Raw genomic sequence first — 21,867 nt, forward strand, 5'->3', positions numbered from 1 at the left:
TAGCACTTATTTAACCATTCCAAATAACAGGCCTCCATATATATATACAATCCTTCATGAAAAAGTGGACGACAACCCCACAGGACAATCTAGCTAATTGTTTGCAAACATAAGAAAAATTAATCTTATCATTCTAGTATTTCATTCCAAATTTCTCAAATGTTGCAGCAGATAAAACTGATCTCTCTCCCATTACACTTTTACACAGAGCAACGCAGAATAAACAGCTCATTTAGCAAAGCATTGCTGTGTCTTTTGAGACTGCCTAGATGTCAGGAGAACTACAATGAAGAGAGATATCATTACCAGCCGAGATTGGTGGCATTTCTGGCATGCCAGATGTTGTGGATCTTGAAGAAAGAGGCTTCCTTTCACCTAAATCCGAAAAGATAATCTTGTGTTAAAAGGCTTAATTGCCTCAAAGGTACTATGGATAACACAGGACTCAGCAGACAAATGTTGCAGTGTTACAATGGAAGTACAAGGAAATTTGCTTGCAAATCAGCTAGGCATTACTGTGTCTCATGAACTGTTAGGCTGGTGTGGAAGTCAATGTGGAAACCACGTGACCTAATTATTCATTCTAATGAGAATTCTTATTACTACTTAATCATCTTAGCACACTAAGACTTGCAGGTAGGAAGAAAACACCTTTTGATCCAGAAAACAGTCAGTGGGCCAGCCAATATAAAGCTAGTCAAAAACTCTCCACAGAAACATTACACAGAAATATATGTTAAGCGCTTAATTCCCTCTCACAGTTAAGTTCTCTCAGCACAGGAAAAAGAACCCCAAAACTGAGAAAGGCAGGTCCGCAGCTGGGAACCTCAATAATGAGAAAAGCAAACTCAACCAACTAAAGTGGCCCACCTCTATGCCTCCTATCCTCCACCTACACTGAGGAATGATGAGTGCAGATGAGAATCTAGTTAATGGCAGCAGTAAGTGATATGAATTACTGGGATGGTGACAATGAAAGCAATGCAAAGCTTCCAAAAATAGCAGCAAGGATAAAAATGAAGAGAAAGTCTTTACAACTGAAGTAAGTCATATCAATTTTACCCAGTGCCGTTTCTAACAACTGTGGTTCTGTGGTAATTATGGGCATGGATATTTCCAACTCAGTAGTACCTCTAGCTGCAGGAAAAAAAAAAAAAACAAACCTAAGAATTAACTTCATGTAAATAAAATAAGAAAGAAGAATTTTGGGGAGAGAAATTTTACTTTCCACTGCTCTGCAGAATATTTATTTTAATTATTATTTATTTATTTATTTACAAAATGAACCTTCTTTTTTCTAAGTATTTTAAATACCATCACTAACTACTTGGCTGCAGATGTTATTCTAATTTTCCCATGTGTGCAAATGTTCACAAAGAGTTTGAAAAACAATCTATATATAGTTTTACATGCACTTGCCTTAAATAGCACCTGAAAAAACAGCTCTACAACTTATACCACATCTTTCCATAAAGTAAAGAATTCTTCAGAAAATTCAGGAAAAATTGTGATTTCAGGAGATTAAAGTCTCTCGGTACCACTTCATTATGTCACTTCGCTCTATGCAGTTTCTCAATTTCGGCCAATTTTTTTTCAATCAGATTTGGGCCCAGGTATCCCATATAACAGAATGAACTAACTTGATTTAAAATCATTGCCTGGGAGCACGATGCTTTACAGAACAGGGCAGCAAAACTGAACTCTTGAAAACTGTATTGGGATGCCAAGAACCAGTAGGTTATACAGCAGAGAACTTAATAAACTACAGCTGCATTGCTCAGACTGAAGTTTTGGGCAACGAGCTGCTTTCCTTTCCCCTCCACCTCCTCCTCCCCCTTCCCCATTGCCCTCACCTCTTATGCTCATACTTGTTCATATTCAAGCAATGCTTAAAAAACTTAAGCATCCTCACATATAAAAGGCTACAGGAAAAACAACAACCTATCTCCAAAGCTGTATAGCTTAGAAATGTCTGGCCTGAGATGTGTTTACTTTCTTATTTTAAGACAATATGTAGGAAAAATCACAGCAAAATGTATATGGACATTGAAAAACAGACAGAAAGAAAGAGAAAAAGAAAATATTGTCACTAAAATGTATCATATCTTACTTAACTGTAGCCTTAAGCCTTGCAAAATTTAAATCTTTTCTTGACACACCCATTTGTCCGATACTGCATCATTCAGGTTCTGTAAGCTAGTTGCAGTCTTGCTTTAAACCTGTGCTGTGCTTGATCCCAGGAATTAGAATGCTGTTATAGGATTCAAAAAACTAACACATAGGGCAACACCCAACGCAAGCACTATGCAATAACTGTCTGAAATCATCAACATGGAAGCGGTAGTAAACTTTTCAGCATCAACCAACCAAACAAAAAGGTATGCTTCTGAAATAATATTACTATAATTTACCAGTGTCTGGTATTTTTGAAGCTGTAAAAGTTTGGGGAGTAGAAGTAACATGAAGGAAGTCATGTGAAGCTGGAAAATAAAAAAAAAAAAAATGCTGTATTGTTCTGAAATGACAAGAACCATCATGCAACAGCATCATATTCTTTTATGACCTGAAGAAACTTCTAGGTAGTATTTAACACGTTATGTTCCACAGAAAGGTAGACTGTGAAATGTACAATAGCCAATTAAGTATGATTTGAAAACAATTTCCAGAAACATGCATTAATGTGCAAACACATAATGCAACTAATGACCAAGCTGTTAGCAGAATCACACAAAAAGAAGTTGAACTACAGAGTTAAAAAGGAGAAATACAAGGCCACTTAAAAAAGGAGAACAAATTATGAATAAAAATTAGCAAACTGGGACTGCATGGAATTCTTGTCTAGAATTCCAAGGACTGAGAAGGAGGATATCCTGGTGCTGAAACTGGAGAAGGAAAAAGAATGACAAAGCAGGAACTGTACCAAATGAGACATATAAACTGTCTTTTGTGAGACATGTGAATGGCTGACAGTTGCAATCAATCTCCCCTTTAGTAATGGATTTTCTTCAGAATCAATTTATTCCAAAAACATATGCATTAGGCAGTACACTATTGGCATGCTAATGAAGTGAAATCTTTCCAATTCATTCTCATGTTACAATTTTTTCTTCTTCTTTTGGATAATTGTCAGTGGCCCCAAGTAAATAACTAGCTCTTACAAACTCTGAAATAAGAGAAGCACATCATAGAAATTTTCTAAGGACCAACTAGCCAGTGTCTGAATCTTCAATGACATGTTTCTATAGTGCCAGTTTTGAAATCTGAGCACTTAGAAGTATGTCTATGTTTATACAGAAAGGCTAAAAGAAGAGCTACATTTTCAAAAGGTGTTGGAATTTCTGCAGTTTCCATTCATTTCTTAGGACTCTGAGTACTTCAGCAAATCAGGATATTCCACTCACAAAACTCAGGCTTGGACAGGCCTATTTAAATATAGTATTTACTGTAAGTCCAATTTAATTTTAAAGCTAAGAATTACATGCTGTAGCCAAATCTGGAACAACCTCCAAACTACTAGTTCAATATTTCATATAAAATATCATAAAGAAACCTGTTATTTGATACAGCACTTTCATACCTGCAGTTATTCTTCATTTATGTCAAACCGAACAAACTATTTAATAAGACGCACTATGTCTCCTCTGAAAATTCCTAACCGTCAAGAGGATTAATTTTATCAGAAATCATTACCAGATCTGGTTGGTTGCACTTCTGTGATACCAGATGTTTTGGATCCTGAAGAAACAGGCTGTGTTTCCTCAAAAGCTGAAAAAAGAATCTGTGCTTAAAATGCTGAGAGATCTGTGACTTAATGGATTAGCACCAAATAGCTTAGTGAAGGCTGTGCAATTCCAGATGATGCTAATGCAAAGCTAAGCAAGATGGCAGACGGCCTGAAAGTAAGATGTAAGACAACTGTGTCATGACAACAGGAGATGATGGCCTGCAATACAGTCATCGGGCCTTGAAATTTGAGTTCCACATGCCTGAAAAAATTCTTATCAGCAAGGAATTTTATCTTATTAAATTTTCTGGTATAAGAGCTGCAGCTGTATGAAAAGAAATAAGCTAATGATGAGATGTGACAACACTGTCTGTAAGCAGTTTTTAAGCCGGTACACAAATGCTTTTCAGCTGGTTACACAGACACAAGAACAGTGAATAAGCAGCCCTCTGTGAGTGTTGGTAGCCAAGATTCTAAAGCAGATCTTAAAATTGCCATTTGCAGATCTACATGATACTAAGATAATGGAAAAAAAAATATATTGAAATTATCTGCTGATTACCCATCTCCGTCTCTCTGGGTTCTGCAGAAGGTAGAGATACAGATTTCAAGGCTGGACTCTGAGCAGCTAAGAACAAACATGAAAAAAAAAATTTATGACACTGAGACAGACACTCTCCTTGTAAGTGGTACGAAATCTAACTTTAACTGTAACTAGCAAGTTTTTGTTTGGTTTGAAGGTCTCTTTGCGTCAATTTTTACCCCATTCAAACTTTGGCGTACATTATCTAATCAGGCTGAATCCATATTACTTAAGAGGTTCTTCTTCCTAGCAAAGCAGCTACAACATAAACACAATACATTTGATCTTCACAGCACTTGCAGGTCTGTATAAACTGGTTACTATTGCATTATGTATAACTATTTTAAAAGGAGGCATAATGGGAAAAGATTAAAAGAAGTCAGTGAAATAATCATGAAAGTTAGTAAACTGCATCTTTTATCTGTTATGCTGTAATGAAGACTATTACAAAGATCTTATGGTTATTTCACTTTGAAGTATGCATAACCTGAAGTCTGCTTTAATGAAAACAGGGAATCAAGGTGGAATTGGGCATTCTTACCTAAAGGCCATCATGAATGAGTTTCCACCATGTGCAGATTTTGCACTACTGTGCTGCTTCTAGGAAACAGATCCTATTCAATTGCATGTACAGGCCAGTGAATACCATTCTTTCCAGTAAACTTATCTGCACCAGTCACTTATGCCCATTTAGGTTATAATATATTTGAAAGAGAAAATTTCCATCTGTGTTTTTAATTGCTCTTTATCAAGATGAGGTTTTTTGAAAAGCAAAAAATTTTGAAAATGTTTTGAAAATAAACTTCTCTGAATACTTGAGATTGAGAAAAACATTCAAACAACCAGGTGTAGGATTCAGTTTTAATGTAGGCAATATGAATAGAAGCCAAAAAGTGAAAAGACTTTTATTTCATATATTGGACCTGCTTTCCCATTTACTTTCAATCTAGCTTATCACATTAACAAATATGATCCCAGGTTGCTATCCTGATATAATTGGACTCAGCAGTTGGACCAGATGATTGTTGTAGGTCCCTTCCAACTGGATCTATTCTATTCCATCCTATATTTATAGAGAAGAAAATAATACCAACAAAAGCAGTATGATTCACAGCTTTGGCAAAAGCTTCTATTGTTCCATTTACATACAGTAAGAACTAAAAGAGATCTCCCAAAGGCATCAGAATGTTGAAGTCATGTTAACAAAGCTAGCTTTTCAGAAAGGTTTGTATTAAAAATATACCGACCACACAGAAAGTTTTTAAAACAAAGGAGATGTCTCCCTCTGGTACAACTGAGATAGAAAAATAAAGGAAAAAAGTCTTCAGGGGAACTAGGGCAGAATACAGGTCACACACTGTTAAACTTCAGAAATAAAATTTTGCTTTCTTTGCCGATTTTATGACAGCAGGTGATTAAGGCATGCAGAGGCACAGTACAGAGAAATCTCTGTATGACCACCCCCTTGCTCTCACAGAATATCTTTGACTTCAGCATTGACTTCATGGGGAGCACAGATGCTCCCGCTGACCCAATGGCTGGGCCCAGCCTCACATGATTAAATCCCACTTTTGCTAAGTAGAACTATTTGGCAGGAATGGAAAACATGAGAACAAAATCAGAATAAATACTTGAACAAAACATGTATTTTGCCTCAACTGTTGTTATTATTTTACCTTTACAACCGAGACAAACATAGGATTAGGTTATTATTCCCCAGCAGAAAGCAAAAATATTTCCCATTCCTAATAATTTTCAGGTTTTCAGCTACATTTATAGAAAACAGGTTCTTAAATCACCGAATGCCTCTCTCTCTCTCCAGTGCTGCCCCTAACTGGATTTAACCAAACTTCTTTCACTACAGTGAAAACAAATGTGTATCCCTACCCCCTCAAACATACCTGTAAAAGAGCTGTCAAAAACTGTAGCAAATTAGGAACAAATTGTGAAGACCATTTTCACGTTCTTGAGAATGTGGTTCAAATATGTATTTCAAGAAATAAGAACTGTTCCTGGAAATTATTTTAAAATTTGGCAGACTGCATTAAGTAAAAGTATGCTGTCTAAACAAGCCAGCGTTATGATATGATACCTTTTTGACTAATGCTCAGTGAAATATAAATCCATGCTGACTCAAGGTCACTCCAGTTAACTAGTGTTTATAGCTGTTTATACAGATAGCAGCAACAAGCAGTTGTTTTGGTACAATGAGATATTTATGACTAACACAATGACACAGAGTAGAGAAATACAGGCCTGTTATGAAAGCAAAGGTCTTGAGAAGGGGAGACACAGGATATGGTGTAGAGGAGTGCAGGCATGGGATGGTAAGAGATGGGGACCAGGCTTGGCACTGGAGACCCCCATGCCATGAACAGCTCAGAGGTGGTCAGTTATAAAAACTGCACACCTGTAGCTGGACAAAATTTACTTTAGGGGTAAGAAGAACACAAATAGTATCTAACACACACAAATGGCACTATATATGGTAAATTCAGATGTAAGGTATCTCTCAACGGAAGAAAGAAAGAAAGAGAGGGGGAAGAAATTGTCAACATGAACATCATATTCCTCCCAGCACAGGACTCCAGGTGCTCATAACTTGCTGAAACATCCCCACGCATGACCAGCACAAGCATGAAATCACCAAGCTTAGGACGCAGAGGTGTAGTGGAAGGGCGAGCAAAACACCGGGAAAAAGGGTAGAAACTAAGAAGTTTGTATGTTACTATTTTAATTACGTTACTGTTATTATTGAGGCTTTTTCTGTATGTAAGTACTCTATCTGCATTAATAGTCTTTATTTTACTGTAAGAGATCTAGACTAATGATGATTCTTGAATTAGATAGACTGTTAAGGTTCCTACTACACTAACAATAAATTCTTGGCTTTATATGCATATACATTTATGTAAATACATGTCTATACATATATACATATATGTAACTGTGTGTGTATATATATATAACATAACTTTTTAAAAAAAGAAAGAAAAGGTGTGTTTCCTCTTTGCCTAGAAGATTTTGACCATAACATTTTGACCCTAACAGGTAAAACTATTTTGAAAATGTGAGCAGTGCCATACTTTCTCAAATATCAGGCCTTTCCAAAGCATCCTGAAGTTCATCACCAAAAAACTAACGAATTTGGAAGTAAGCAAACACTTTTGAATATGTAAACCGCATCAACATCTACAAATTATGGCACGATTTTACCAAATATACAAGTATTTGGTAAACTACATGAAAACCCAAAGAACTGATGTTGGCTGGAACAGCAGTCCAACTCTGAAATATGATCAGTCTCAAACTTCTGGGATACTTCCAAGAAAATTACAAAACTAAGAGTACAGATTTTAGCTAAGCATAAATTGCCATCAGCATTCTATATATAAAAGTTAGCCCATATATCCTCATGAGTTTTGTTTGTTTGTTTTTTAAAATGAAGCACTAATTTGGAGCATCCTGTCACTACAATAAAGGAAAACCAGACTCCGAATGTGTGCTGGTTTTGGCTGGGGTAGTTAATTTTCTTCATGGTAGCTAGTATGGGGCTCTCTTTTGGATTTGTGCTGAAAACAGTATTGATAATACAGGGATGTTCTGGTTACTGCTGAGCAGTGCTTACACAGAGTCAAGGCCTTTTCTGCTTCCCACCCCACCCCATCAGCGAGTAGGTGGGGGGTGCACAAGAAGTCAGGAGGGGACACAGCTGGGACAGCTGACCCCAGCTGACCAAAGGGATATTCCATACCATATGACGTCATGGTCAGCATATAAAGCTGGGGGAAGAAGAAAGAAAGGGGGACCCAATCAGAGTTATGGTGTTTTGTCTTCCCAAGTCACCGTCATGCATGACGGAACCCTGATTTCCTGGAGATGGCTGAACACCTGCCTGCCCATGGGAAGTAGTGAATTAATTCCTTGTTTTGCTTTGCTTGTGTGCATGGATTTTGCTTTACCTATTAAACTGTCTTTATCTCAACCCATGAGTTTTCTCACTTTTTCTCTTCTGATTCCCTCCCCCTTCCCATCACGGGGGAGTGAGCAAGCAGCTGTGTGGTACTTAGTTGCTGGCTGGGGTTAAACCACAACAGAATGAAAGAAGAAATTTGCAAATTTTGTGAAGAAAAAGCTAACGGTTACCATATTTTACATAGAGAATGATATTATTGCAGCTGAAGCATTAAAACCTACCAGCCACAAAACAACAAAAAAATAATCTTCCACTGAAGTTTACTCAAATTTACAAAGAAAGTAATTACCAAGTTCTGTCAATGGGCTTTTTGGAGCATCAGAGATTCTTGATCCAGAAGGAAGTGGCTGTATTTCATTAGAAGCTATGATAAAAGAAATAATCAGGGCTTTACTTGATTAAGAATATTACAAGACACAGTATGGAACTATATTTTGGCTTATAAACCACTCCTGAAACCAATGTTATTTAACAACAACAAAAAAAAAAGTAGCTCCAACCTAGAAAAAAACCACATAACTTTGTCACTTTAAAAGGTGTGTGGAATATGAATGAAATCACGTTTTCCCTAATCATAATATAAAGATCCATCAAACACAGGAATTTGATAATGAACATGCATCAGTAACTTTGACCACCTAGTTTGAAATTAAGCAGTGACCCATCTTGATAAAATTTCATATTTTAATCTTTAAAAGCATGGCAAAAAACAAGCAAGGTTGATTATGCTTAAAAAAACTGATTAACAGTTAGAATGAAAATTAGATTGACTGATGGTTTAGCTTCAGTAAATTCTGGAAATCTGCTTGCAACTGTAAATGAAAAAAGACAGAAGAGTGTGTCATTAACATGAATCAATAGGCTTATGTAAAAATATGTTTATTGAGAAGCATTAGCAGTCCTCTTCATGGGAAGATCTGTATTTCAGCCCTGCAAATGCTGATGATCTTTTCCTTTATCATCCTGTATATATGCCAACTGTGCTTTAGAAAAAGCTAATCAAAGTTTAAAAAAAACCCAAACCAGCCCTCAAATTTTTGTTCATAATTTTGCAGGGTTTGGGGATTAAAATATATGCAACAAAATCAACACTGGAGAATTCAGAATTCTGAATGCAAGAAGTAGATGCTGTCCCAAATCACAAAACTAACAATACTACCACTTAGATCAGAAGTCTCCCATTCTAAGACATCTCTCTGAAAAAATCAGCAGAGCTCTTTCTTCCTGCAGGACAAATACAATTATGCCACGTGCAATATAAAATTTTCCTTTTGCATCACTGTTGATGCTACCTAGATGAACCTGTCATCAGAAGAAAATCAAGGAGGTAACTATGTTAATTCTGTCACTGAGGTTAATTTTACTGATGGAAATTTTACGTGATGTCAATCATGCAGGTCACATAGGCAGAAAGCATTACTTTGAAAAATAAAATTGAATAACCCAGTCAAATATGCTAGCAATAATCATATGTATAACAGCCACAGTTCAGCCAGAGCTAGAGGCATCCTGCTTTACATTTCATGTGTGAATGCTGGAAACACAAAGGGAACCAGAAATTTTTATTACGACTTCCTCTGGAGTCAATACAAAGGGGATGCAGCAAGTACTAGAAAAAAGATCTGCTGGAGATGAAAAAAGCATTTAAGGTACAAAGAAGGTAAAAAGCAGCAAAATTAGTTACCCAGTATGTTTTGAGTTTGCACCAATTCGGGTTTAGGCGTTGATTTAAGTTCCTCAGGTCCATGTTTTTTCTCAGCCTGAGCTAGAAAAAAGAAGCTTTATTTAATTTAGAATCCCTCTGAGCTTTTCTTTATGTACTGCCCAAACCCCGCTGCTTTTCATACCACCATTTTATGCCACCTGATTAGAATAATTTCTGCAGAAGCTTGACTCCATCATGATTAATATTTATTTTTGTTTTCAGTAGTGAAGTCTATATGATGTTTTGGATTTATTTTGTTGCAGTTTTACATAAGCAAAGGAAAATACACGTCACAAAACAAAGATAAGATCAAAAGCTCACACTGTACTTCTATTACAGCCTCCCAAATTCATTATGATATACATTATAAACAAGATCCATTACATCACAATGTGTATTTACAAATATTTTCCCTGCTATCTGGAATTTTTTAAACCCTTCTAACATAAAAATTATCAGGAAAAGAATAAAGATTCACCTATAATACCTTAGCTTTTTCATTTTTCTAGTAATAATATATTATATTATTACTTTTGGCTTTTGTTCCAAAACATTATAAAAGGCTTTTGACTTTTGTTCATTCTTCTAGTTTTACATCTTCAGAATAAAGCATAGGCATTTTATGAAACAGCCATTAAAGGTACCTAAACTGAATTGCTGACCATATTTTCATAAACTAGTGCATAATTATACTCTTCCAGCTGTTTCACATAACATTTAATTCCTATGGTATGTAAGTCCAGATCACTTCTTTCCATCTTGTTGGAGGTCCCATAGCGTTTAATCAGTCATACAGTACACACAACTGGTAATCTCAGATTATAAAATGACAAAGCCTATTGATATGGAACACAGGATGGTAAGGTCTCAGCCTTGAATGTGCTAAGAGCGTTAATTCCTTCCACAGAGCAAACTGCACAGTATTTAGCACATGTTGGTATTTAGAGGAGGTCTTTAATATTGGTGATCAGCATCAATACAGCACTAAGTTTTAGTATTCATTCAGTTTAATAAAAGATCACTTACTTTCTGAGATACAATAGAAGAGAGTTACTTTCGTTTTTCCAGCATGCTCTCCATGCTTTTTCCACAATCTACTGAGCATGCTTGAAGCAAGAACAGATCATGTAGGTTTATAAGCCTCTTATTTCATTTCCCGAAGAAACCATGCTGTTTTCCAGATTCTAAATAGTTACATAGATGCTACTACAGTTACAACCATTATTCTATTTTCTGTTTTGGAGTATGGTGCTTTTCAGTGCCACAAAAGCTGGAATCTCCACAGATGCTGCCTTATTAGGACCCAATTCAGCTCTAAGTCACTTACAGTGGTGCTACTGTCATCAGTGGAAGGAGGATTTCGTTCTACCAAAAAGTTAAAGCCATTTATCTCTATGAAGCTTGTGGGAGAAAATTCACCCATAAGAGACCCAGAAATTTTATTATTGGTGAAATGCAATCATGAAAAAAAACCAAACCCAAAAAACCCAAAAACCCAACCAAAACCAAACCACCAAAAGCAAATACAGAAATTACAGAAATTTAGAACTCATTATGCTTTGGGTTTTTTAGAGGTTGTCAAAACAAGGTGTCCCTTGTCAGCTAAGTTAGCTCAGCAAGCTGAACAAGAAAAAGCATGCCTAGAATTGGGACAAAAGAAGCCAGGCTGTCCTCTGTTTTGCACAGAACATTGTAGGGATGATGTGAAACAACAGCAGACATTTTTGTAAAAAAAAAAAAAAGATACAGGAAGCAGAAACTTTAGCCTTTAAAAGCTAAATTAGAGAATGAGAGAAATGCCTCTGACTTTTCCAGGGCACCAGGTAAACTAGGCTTAATGTGCTGGTTCAATGGTAGCTGCAAAGTAAATGGTTAACACAACCAAGCAAGGTAAATTACTTTACTATCACAGCATCAAATACAGCAAGAATGCATTTAGGCAACATTTCTTAAACTATTTTTCCTCTAACTTCTCTTGATCCTTTCATTCATGTTCCTCTCTTCCTCCACAACGGGAATTAAGATATTTTGATGGAAGCAGTAATCTCACTCCTTCTCATATCCCACATGAGCACAAGGGGAAGCCTTAAGGGGGCCAGAAGGTGGACAGGAGGAACAGAACTTGGGAAACATGTCAACAAAGGAGTTATTCCTACTAAACGTTAACCCTAGTTTGTGTTCACAGGTGGTACTTTTCATTTCAAGCCTATTCTCTATTTCAGAAATCTACTTTGATAAATTTCTGGTACAATCCCTTATATAAAGAAATAACTTGTGCTTTTTTTTTTTTAAACTAGTTCTTCCATGTCCTAGACAAATGTGCTGATATTCCTAACTGTTGGTTAGCTCCAATTTCCCTGTGAAGTTAATAAAAAGGCTCACACTTAATTCAACCGAGAGAAAAAATGTAGTGGTAATTTGAGGTGTATTAGACAGCATTTTAAAGATTGAAGGGGGAAAAAAAAGGCATTATGAATTTGTGTTATTGTGTTAAGAATAAATTAATCCTAAGTAGAAAATATTGTAACAAGCCTGGCAAAAACAAAGCATGAAAGAGCTTACTAACCAGTCTTTCCATGGAAGTGTATACCAGGGGAGAGGAGGTCTGAAATTAAGAAAATGATGGGATGCCTGGCTGACAGACCAAAAAGAGTCACTGAACCACGTCACATCACAAAACACACCCTTTGGCAAAGTTTTATAGTTGGAATAGAGTAATGCCAGCAAGATCACACAATATGACTAAACTAAACCAAAACAAACCTTTGCTGTATTGTTTCCTCAAATTCTTTTTTCATCTTAAAGTCTTGCCACCATTCAAGCCTCTTTTCTCCCCTTTCAGCAAAATTGGTAGAAGCCAACTATTGTCTCTAGTGACAGCAGAATCAAGACTTCAGTCTCAGTTATAGGATAAAAGCCAGGCTACAGAAAATTAAGAGAGGTGTATGTCTACTTAAGCAATTCCGAAATGTGCATCAATAAAGTGGGTGAAAAGTCACTCTTCATCATTTGATTCTGAAGAATTCAGTTCTCTCCAATCTTTTTGCCTTCAGATTGCAAGTGTTAAAATATAGGGCTATACTTGTAATATGACTTGATAAAGTAGTCTATGTTACACTAACTTGTTTCCTAAGCACATGAAGGCAGTAAATCTTGAGAGTTTTAAAATTACACTTCATGTTTTTGAACAGTTTAAGAAATTAGCAACTGAGTATGCTCTTTGGAATAAGGGATATTTCTTCAGCCACAAGTAGATGATAAAAAAACTTCAGTCTTCTAAATATACAAGTTAACATATGTTTCACAGACACATAACCTTGAATAGGAGTCTAGGATCAAATTCTATGTTCCTTTCCCATGTGTGTGAACAGCTCCCATTTACTTTAATAGCACCAGTAAGTCCACAGAGACTTGTGGTCAAGATTAATGTGTTCAAAATTGAACTTAAATGGAACATCATGCTGTCATCCTCTGCACCTCTGAAATCGAGTTTGTTACTGTGACTGTTCCATCTTAATCTCATGTATGCATTTTGCACAATCATGCTCTTATCCCTAATTTTCTTCTTCATACATTTCATGAAAGTCAGAAGTTCAAGAAAACTCTTGTTTTGCCATTTTTCGCAATTTCAAGGTATCCAGCACCCCACAAAGATATGGTTCTAATTCTAAGTGGTTTTATAAACCTAAAAATTGTAGCATCTGAAACTTTTCTCCAAAATTTGATTCAGATTTTTATCCACATGTACCACTTATGACTACTAATTCAGTGACATTATCACATTATCCTCCTGTTTTCCAACTACTGCCTTTAGCTGCAGATTAAGCAACACAAAGACGGATTTAATTTTAGTGTATATATTTGGCAAAGATATTCCACAGAGATTCTAAAAATAGAATTTTCATTACCTGGGAGGGACTGTGGAGAGATCTCTTGAACTTCTGGTGTTTTTGATTCAGCAGGCCATACTCGACTTTCATTCTTAGCTAAAGGGACAAAGACATTAGAGAGTAATTGCAAAGCTGTATCTGCTCTGTTCTACTACAGATTTACTTCTGTCCCACTTCAATTTGCCAAAGTAAAGCAACATGGACAAATGTGGAAAGCTGAATACCTTTAGGAATCAATGAACTTCCACTGCACAATCAGTACAAGCATCTAGCTATGTTAAATACATGCATTTTTGGTATTGTTTTGTTCATTAAAAGATTCTTTAAATATAAAATTTACAGCAAGGAATTTAATGCCTTACAAATCATTACTTTCACAGTGCAAAATAGTTTTCAGTGGTTTTCATTTGTCTAGCATTTGAGCATTAACAGCAAAAATGTTCTTCAAAATTCAAAGATGTAATATAGTCCTAAGCATTATACAAGAATAGTCTAATACATTTTCAAATACAACAGAATTGTTACACTAGTCATGTCTTTATTTTCCTTTACGTTACTTCTAACAGTTACAGTGGTATGACAGTAGCCTTCTATTCCAACAGATATAAAGATATTCCAGGAGTGGATATAGGGAAAATGAATTCATTTTCACTCGAATAATACACCTGTTGGCTTCTTTCCACTGAGGACTAAGGCAACATATTTTGTGTGTTTTTTCTGTACTACTACTCTTCTAAAAAAAAAACAAACTAGTAAGTTTTTGACTAAGTAAACAGAAAAAAAATATTTTGGATATTCAATAAATGTGATGTTCTGTGATGCATTATTTTGGCTTTTCTAAATAGTACAGAATTAGAACAGTTGCAGTATGTCAGCAAATCATAATTAGTCATAACTTTACACACAGCATAAGACTTATTGCATTTTATTGTAGACATACATCATTCTCAGGCATCAGTGAAGCATATCTGTACAGATTTGGACCATATGTCTTTCTGTCAATTATTTTATACATTTAAATTATTTCTCAGAGTATTTTTGCTCTCCAAGCAATGACTCTTCCCTGTAGTCCCTTGTGTGTACACCCATGTACTTCATGTTCTCTGGTAAGGAACACATAGTAAACAGAACAGAACAAAACATCACTTGTCTGCACTGGTTATTTTCACAAAGATGGTTGTGTAATCTATGAATAAAAAGTGGTTCCAAACTGGCATCACACCAGCTATCTTAGACATATCAAAGCATTTAAATTTAGAAGTCCAAGTTCTACGCTCAACCAACTGAGGAAGTCGGACATCTCTAGGACAACTGAAGCTGCCTTTGTCTTTTTCCCCATCTTTTGCTCATAGTCACATTCTGCCATTTTTACTGCACACGCTACTGTACCTATCTGAAAACACAACATTGGTTTCCTGCAGAAAGATATGAATTTACTGGCAGAAAATGAAAACAAATATAGAAGTTCTATATACTGTAGTCCAAAACTAATATCGGAGGTCTTAAAATATGGTTTACCTAAAGTAAGGGGTATGAAAACCAGATTTGTCAAAATATGGTCTACTAAGTTTTAATGGTACCTTTGTTACCTGCACACCATATACATGTTAGCTAGTAATGATAAACACTTTGTTTTCTATGGTTGCTGTTCAAAGACAATATTAGTAATCAAGTTAACAATGTGTAGTCACTGATGATGCTAACAATATTGGTCTGTCAAATGCTGGTTAAATACTTCCAGTTTCTAATTTTTAAGGAACTCAGCCTCAGTTCAAACATATTCTTAGGCAAACACATTCAAATATTATTCTACTGTGTAGCTCTACCCTTACATGTGCACAATATCTTAACAGGAACAAGCACTGCTGTTTTCCCACTTGCCCTGGTTTCGGCTGGGATAGAGTTAATTTTCTTCCTAGCAGCTGGCATAGTGCTGTGCTTTGGATTTAGTAGAAGAATGCTGATAACATACTGATGGTTTAGTTGTTGCTAAGTACTGCTTATGCTAGTCAAGGATTTTTCAGCTTCCCATGCTCTGCCAGGTACACAAGAAACTGGGAGGGTGCACAGCCAGAATAGTTGATCCAAACTGCCCAAAGGGCTATTCCATACCATATGACGTCATGCTCAGTATATAAACTGGGGGAGTTGGCCAGGGAGCAGCGATCACTGCTCGGGAACTGTCTGGGTATCGGTCAGCAGGTGGTGAGCAATTGCATTGTGCATCACTTGCTTTGTATATTATTATTATCATTATTATATTGTTATTATTATCATTACTATTTTACTTTATTTCAATTACTAAACTGTTCTTATCTCAACCCAGGAGTGTTTCTCACTCTTACTCCTCCAATTCTCTCCCCCATCCCACCTGGGCAGGGGGAGTGAGCGAGCAGCTGTGTGGTGCTTAGTTGCTGGCTGGGGCTAAACCACGACACCACTGCAAAGCAAGCCAGTCTGAGAATGTGTCATGGCCAGCAATGGAGTGACAGAGTAAATTAAACAAAGCAGAAATAAGAATGAAAAAAAGTCTGACCCAGTTGTTTGGAGTTCAAATTAAGACTAGCCAAGCCACAAGTCATCAGCTCCAGACCTGTACTCAAGGGATCTGTGCAAGATGTACTGGGGGCATTATTAAAGTTTTTAAAGACAGCTGGAGTTCCCACAATTATGCTATTCACAGATTATATGCTAGTTTACAGATATTAAAAAAAGATTCAATTAATCTTTTTCCTGCAGCTTTCAGGCATATTCACAAGATACACATGAAACCTGTACTGAAATGTTCTAATTTCTGGCTACCATTTTTTCATGGATTTAGTTGCAGATAATAAATAAGAATCTGTTTGTGAAACAATTTCTCACATATACTCAAACGAGAACTCATATAATTAAAATTCACTGAAAATCTGGTCTTTCGAACGGATACACAAATTTCCATTTGTAGACGTATATTGAAATATATAACCTATGGAAAAAAAAAAGTTACATTGTAAAACAAAACAAAACCCCTAAAGACCATAAACATGACTGGTTTCCCTTTCCTCTATGGATCAAAGCTACTGCATATTCTTTTAAATGGCTGTGAAATACCTTAAAAAACTGTTCAGATGTTTTAAAATAAGTGAATTTCTATGAATCCTTATAAATCCAAGCTAATCATTAATTAAACAAATAGAAAAAAAGAAGGTAAGAGAGGAAAAAAGAAAGGACTTTCCTGCTTGCATACATGATCTCACATCACTATGCTTCTGATACTGCTCACAAACAATATGAACTTGTATTTCTGCTTACCCAGTTTTTTCCTGGATGCTTGAGGTATGTCATCTATTGTCAGGAGAGGAGGAAGCTTCTGCTGAGTTTCATTGAGACCTGGAACAATAAGGTGCACTACACAGAAAGATGTGCGCCATTAATTCCAGAAGAGATGAAAAATACACAGTCTCCCCTCTGAAATATGTGAGCAACTACTACTGAATGCTTGGGAGTTTAGTCTGAGTATCTGGGAAATTAGTTAGTTCTAGTCAGCAATTATCACTCCCATTTGGTGCTACTTCCCCTTTACACTGCTCACTGTTACCACCATTTCACAATTAATCAGAACCAAAATCAATTCAATACTGGACCATGCAACGCTGGAGTACTGCAGTACCACAAATGCTGGGACATTCTGTCTGGTGGGCCAAGAAGTCTCAACACCAAACGTGGTTAGTATCTGATTCACATCAATACATTAAAACTCACACAAAGCAAACCTAAGCCAAAGTTACATAGTTATATAAAGTATTTCCATATATATAGAGGACTAAACAACTTCCTGAATCCAGGAATAAATTGGTCACAAGGTGCATGATGCAGTGAGCCTTTCCTATCTATTTCAGGCAGACCAGTAGTTCACCACACTAAGCACTGTATGATAGACTTCTCCTTATTTTTATGTTCTAAGCCAATATTGTTTATTCTTATAGGTCAAACAAGAACAGAAAGCATGAAACTGGATGGCTTGAGGGAAACAGTTATGCCCCAAGATCTAACATCAAACTCTAATCGCAAGGAAGGTTATAATATACATCACTATAGCCTAATATACCAGTACAGGTTTGTGTCTGTAGATGGTATGTTATCATCCTACCTTGAAAAACCAAAAAGAACAACCCCTGACAATAAGATCTTTGCCACAGAGCTTGAAGTATGAAGGAACTTCTTGGCTTAAACAGTGACAGTATCTTCTTTTAAATACTAGGACAATAAAATGATTCTATTTCCCTTAGGCTACATCATCCTTGAACTATCTGTACCACCAATATAACAAATACTGTCTGAACCAGCTGCAAAATACCCTTTAATATGCAAGGAAAGAACTATCAATATTAAGAAAATTAAAAGTATCTACACAGTTCTAATTTTCAGCCAAAGATGAGGAAAAATAGTAAAAATATCTTCTAGTCACCTAATATTGCTCCTGGCAGAGAAGAACTATCAGAAGTTTTTGACTGCGTCCGATTTTGAATAACTGTGGAGACAACACAGGGGTATTAGAAAATCATTTAAGAAAACCCAAAACAAGAAACAAACCCACACCTGAGGTAAGTCTTAGCAGTCTGAAAACCTTCCCTCAACTTCACACTTGGAGATGAGGACACCATCCTAATCTTTTCTGTATTTGCATTCAGTTTAAGAGACTGCAAACTGTGTTTCCTCTACATGATCTCTTAACTGTGCAACTCTTCTTTCCCCTAGCATGTCAGGGCTTTTGTATCCTTGGTGAAAAATGACATTCTATGCTTATGTTAATATAGGGCCAGCTCCAGGCCAACTCTTGACCCTGCTATTCACAAGTCTTAAAAAAAGAGGCATGTGAAGTAAATGCCAGTACAGTCATATTTTAATGGTCATCACTGTAATTTGCTTTCACACCACCCTCCAGTGTTTTCTTGTCCCTGAACTGTGAACTACCTCCAAATACAATTTGCTTGCTTTTGTTACTTAAAATTATTCACACTATAATTTTTGTTAGCAAGTTTTAATCTGCAGCTCATTTTCTTTCAGCTTTCTTTAAGCAGTTAATTTTCAAAGATTACACTACTATACTACTTCTCACTACTAGAGAGAAACAGGCACTTCTAAAGGGCAATATGTTTAAGTCTACTGTAGATATCTCTCTCCACTGACTAGGGAAAGAAGAAGGGAGTCTAAATCAATGACTTAGCTGAAGATACCTGTAAAAAAGTTTGGTAGCATGAATCTTATCCATACTGCCACCCTTCATGTCTGACTATCAAGTTATGCATAGCTGGAGATCAACATACCTGGACAATCCAGCTGAAAGAAAAAGAATGGATACTAGCAGCAATCAGAACTGATTGGTATCCATTCAATGACTCAACTAAGTCATTGTTTATAATGCAATGTAATAGCTCATTTTATTAACACAGATAGGTAACAGCTGAATAGTATTTGTAATTAAAGGATATAGTAGTTTGTAAGGTTCCACCTACTCTAAAAGGAAACTTTCATGACATTCACATCAGACAGAATTTCTTTTTTCATTTTAAGTTACTCTTGCAAAGCACAAGATTCAGTTAAAAAAAATACAAATTTACCTTGTTTGATTATTGTGACAGGGACCAACTTCTTATTATCACGCAGTGTAAGCTGAGAGAAGAGGGGGGAAAAAAAAGCCTTGGGATAACTGCCATAATAGTAATTGAACTTTCTCAGTAACAAAAATAGAGGGCTCTAATCCAATACTGTGCCTGCACCAAGTTAACACTGGATATGGCTCTGGCCCTAGTCACTGAAGGTTACACTAGTGTTTCAGTTCCCATGGGCTAGTATAGTAATACTGCATTTTGATCTCCTTTTTTCAGCTTGAGGTGTTTTGCTTCATAAAAACACAGTATTTGACAGCTTAGGAATCCCCAATCCTTTTTTCTTTTAAGAATGTCTTGAGCACTCACTGGGGAGTAGTCCAGAAAGCTAAGAAAAGCTGAAATGTAGCTACAACAGAACATCTGACACATATGCAGTTACAAATTTGGTCACAGGATATAATTATATCCTCAGGAATAGTATATTTAGAACACAAACTATTCCGGAACCAGGTCTACTTCTGTAAACTATCAGCACTCTTAGGTGCACAGTCTGCTTAAAGTAGATTAACTCAGAGTGATTTTATTTGGTGAAATTGTTTCCAAAGTATAATTGGCCAGCCACCCATGTTCTTCTCACATTTTTATGCCAAATACTTGGACTTTTCTGCTGTTCACTTGTCTTTGACCCAGATTACTTTTTGCCTAAGTGTGAATCTTTTCCAGCATTTTGATACCATGAAAATAAGGAACACACGAATGGACCCCACATTTATTGAAAGGAAGAAAACAGCTGATCCCAAAGATTATAAATCAGTATTCACTACCACACATGGGTACTAGGAAGAACTTCTGAAAGCTTAATAATACACTCAGGTGATGAGAGGAGGTAGACTGTAACACCAGTAATACAAAAATGCTAAATTCATTAGAAGTGGGGTTTTCTTTTTTTCCAGTTATATCTGAGTTACAAGAAAGAAAATAACTCAAACAATTACCTCTCTGTGTTAAACGTACACCACTAAAGTCAGAATCAGTTAATGTTAATTTTGCACTTCATGACATCTGGTCTACTTCATGTGAAAGAACACTTGCATGAAAGTTCCACATTTGATGACAAAGCTTTAATTATTTACCTAAGGACAACTATTTTTGCTCTATTCTAAATATTAAAAAAAAAGCTTTAAAAGCAATGGTTGGGTACACATACCAAAGTCTAAGAAGCTGGAAGAAGGCAAATCTCAACAAGACAGACAGCCCTTTCCTCAGGGAAATGGATGGAAGCTGCTTATTCTATGAAAGCCATTACTTTCTGCTTCCTAATAACAGTTTTGCATTGGCACGAACATGGTTTGAAATTAAGTAGAGGTTTCAATCATTTTCATTAATGAAGGATACAAAATAATCTTCCTTTTTTATTGCTTACTATTTTTCCTTTATTATTAATAAGGTTTACATTTCTATTGTGCCTTCTAGTGAAAAAATTGTGGTGCAGATGATCAGCTTTTGAAGTAACCCTGCTATTCATGTGACTAACAAGAGGGATGAAATGCATTTATCAGAAGCAGGTGTTCATATTATTGCATTTCTCATCAGGAGCCCTACAATCAAATAAACAGCTCTCAAGTTGTCGTGAGCACTCATGTAACTCCAGTGCAGAACTTCTAATCGTAATTATTATCAGTCCTTTTACTAGTAAAAGGTTCTCATATTGACAAGAGCATCCTTTCTTTGTTGAATAATAATGGATGACTCTAATGACAGCAATATGAAAATGTTAAATACATTAAAATACATTCAAAATTTAGTTTCTCTCAAAACCACGTCATTGACATGAAATCCATGTTCCATGGCTGCTGTAATTACACCGCTCACCTGCACAAATCTGCAAGGGCTGCACTTGAAATCTACCAGCCTGCTGTCAATCCTCTCTTCTCAGTCTCCAAAAAGTGACTGCCTTAGATATTTCTATTTCTAGTAAAATTTACTACTTGGACAAACTATTTCAGAAACATCAGCATATCATCTGTAGGAATGGCACTGTTAGCTGTATTTTCCAGACAGAGAATAAAAAGCATATAGGTATGAGGAACATTAGTTATTAAAATGACCATGGCATCTCCATGAATAAAGGAAGATGGCAAATGAAGTATTTCTTAATTTCAGAGGAAAATTAGAGATGTAAGTTACACCATAAGTCAGGCATCTTAACTTCTGACCATATACTTATGGCATATTGCATAAAGGACTGCGGTTCTCAGACATTCTGTCAAACGATGTATGGCAACATTACTTTTAAGAGACACTTGTTCCTTCTGCCTCTCTTATGTTCCAATACTCAAAAAAAACCTGCAAATAACTGGCATACATGTAAGAGACTCCTCAAGGAAGCATTACA

The 21,867-nt window shown here is 36.1% G+C and overlaps 1 protein-coding gene across 1 annotated transcript in view; it reads right to left on the minus strand.

Annotated features, from left to right (window-relative positions):
- The window catches only part of ABI3BP (ABI family member 3 binding protein), a 171,029-nt gene that overhangs the window by 91,777 nt on the left and 57,385 nt on the right, over window positions 1–21,867 (minus strand). The window contains 11 exon segments of the mRNA XM_075725367.1: window positions 307–408; window positions 1,063–1,137; window positions 2,412–2,480; window positions 3,691–3,765; window positions 4,287–4,352; window positions 8,573–8,647; window positions 9,968–10,048; window positions 13,897–13,974; window positions 17,173–17,268; window positions 18,329–18,391; window positions 19,482–19,533. Coding sequence (XP_075581482.1) covers window positions 307–408; window positions 1,063–1,137; window positions 2,412–2,480; window positions 3,691–3,765; window positions 4,287–4,352; window positions 8,573–8,647; window positions 9,968–10,048; window positions 13,897–13,974; window positions 17,173–17,268; window positions 18,329–18,391; window positions 19,482–19,533 — 832 coding nt within the window.

The sequence above is a fragment of the Pelecanus crispus genome, chromosome 1 (genome assembly GCF_030463565.1).
Source record: "Pelecanus crispus isolate bPelCri1 chromosome 1, bPelCri1.pri, whole genome shotgun sequence".
Lineage (NCBI taxonomy): Eukaryota > Metazoa > Chordata > Aves > Pelecaniformes > Pelecanidae > Pelecanus > Pelecanus crispus.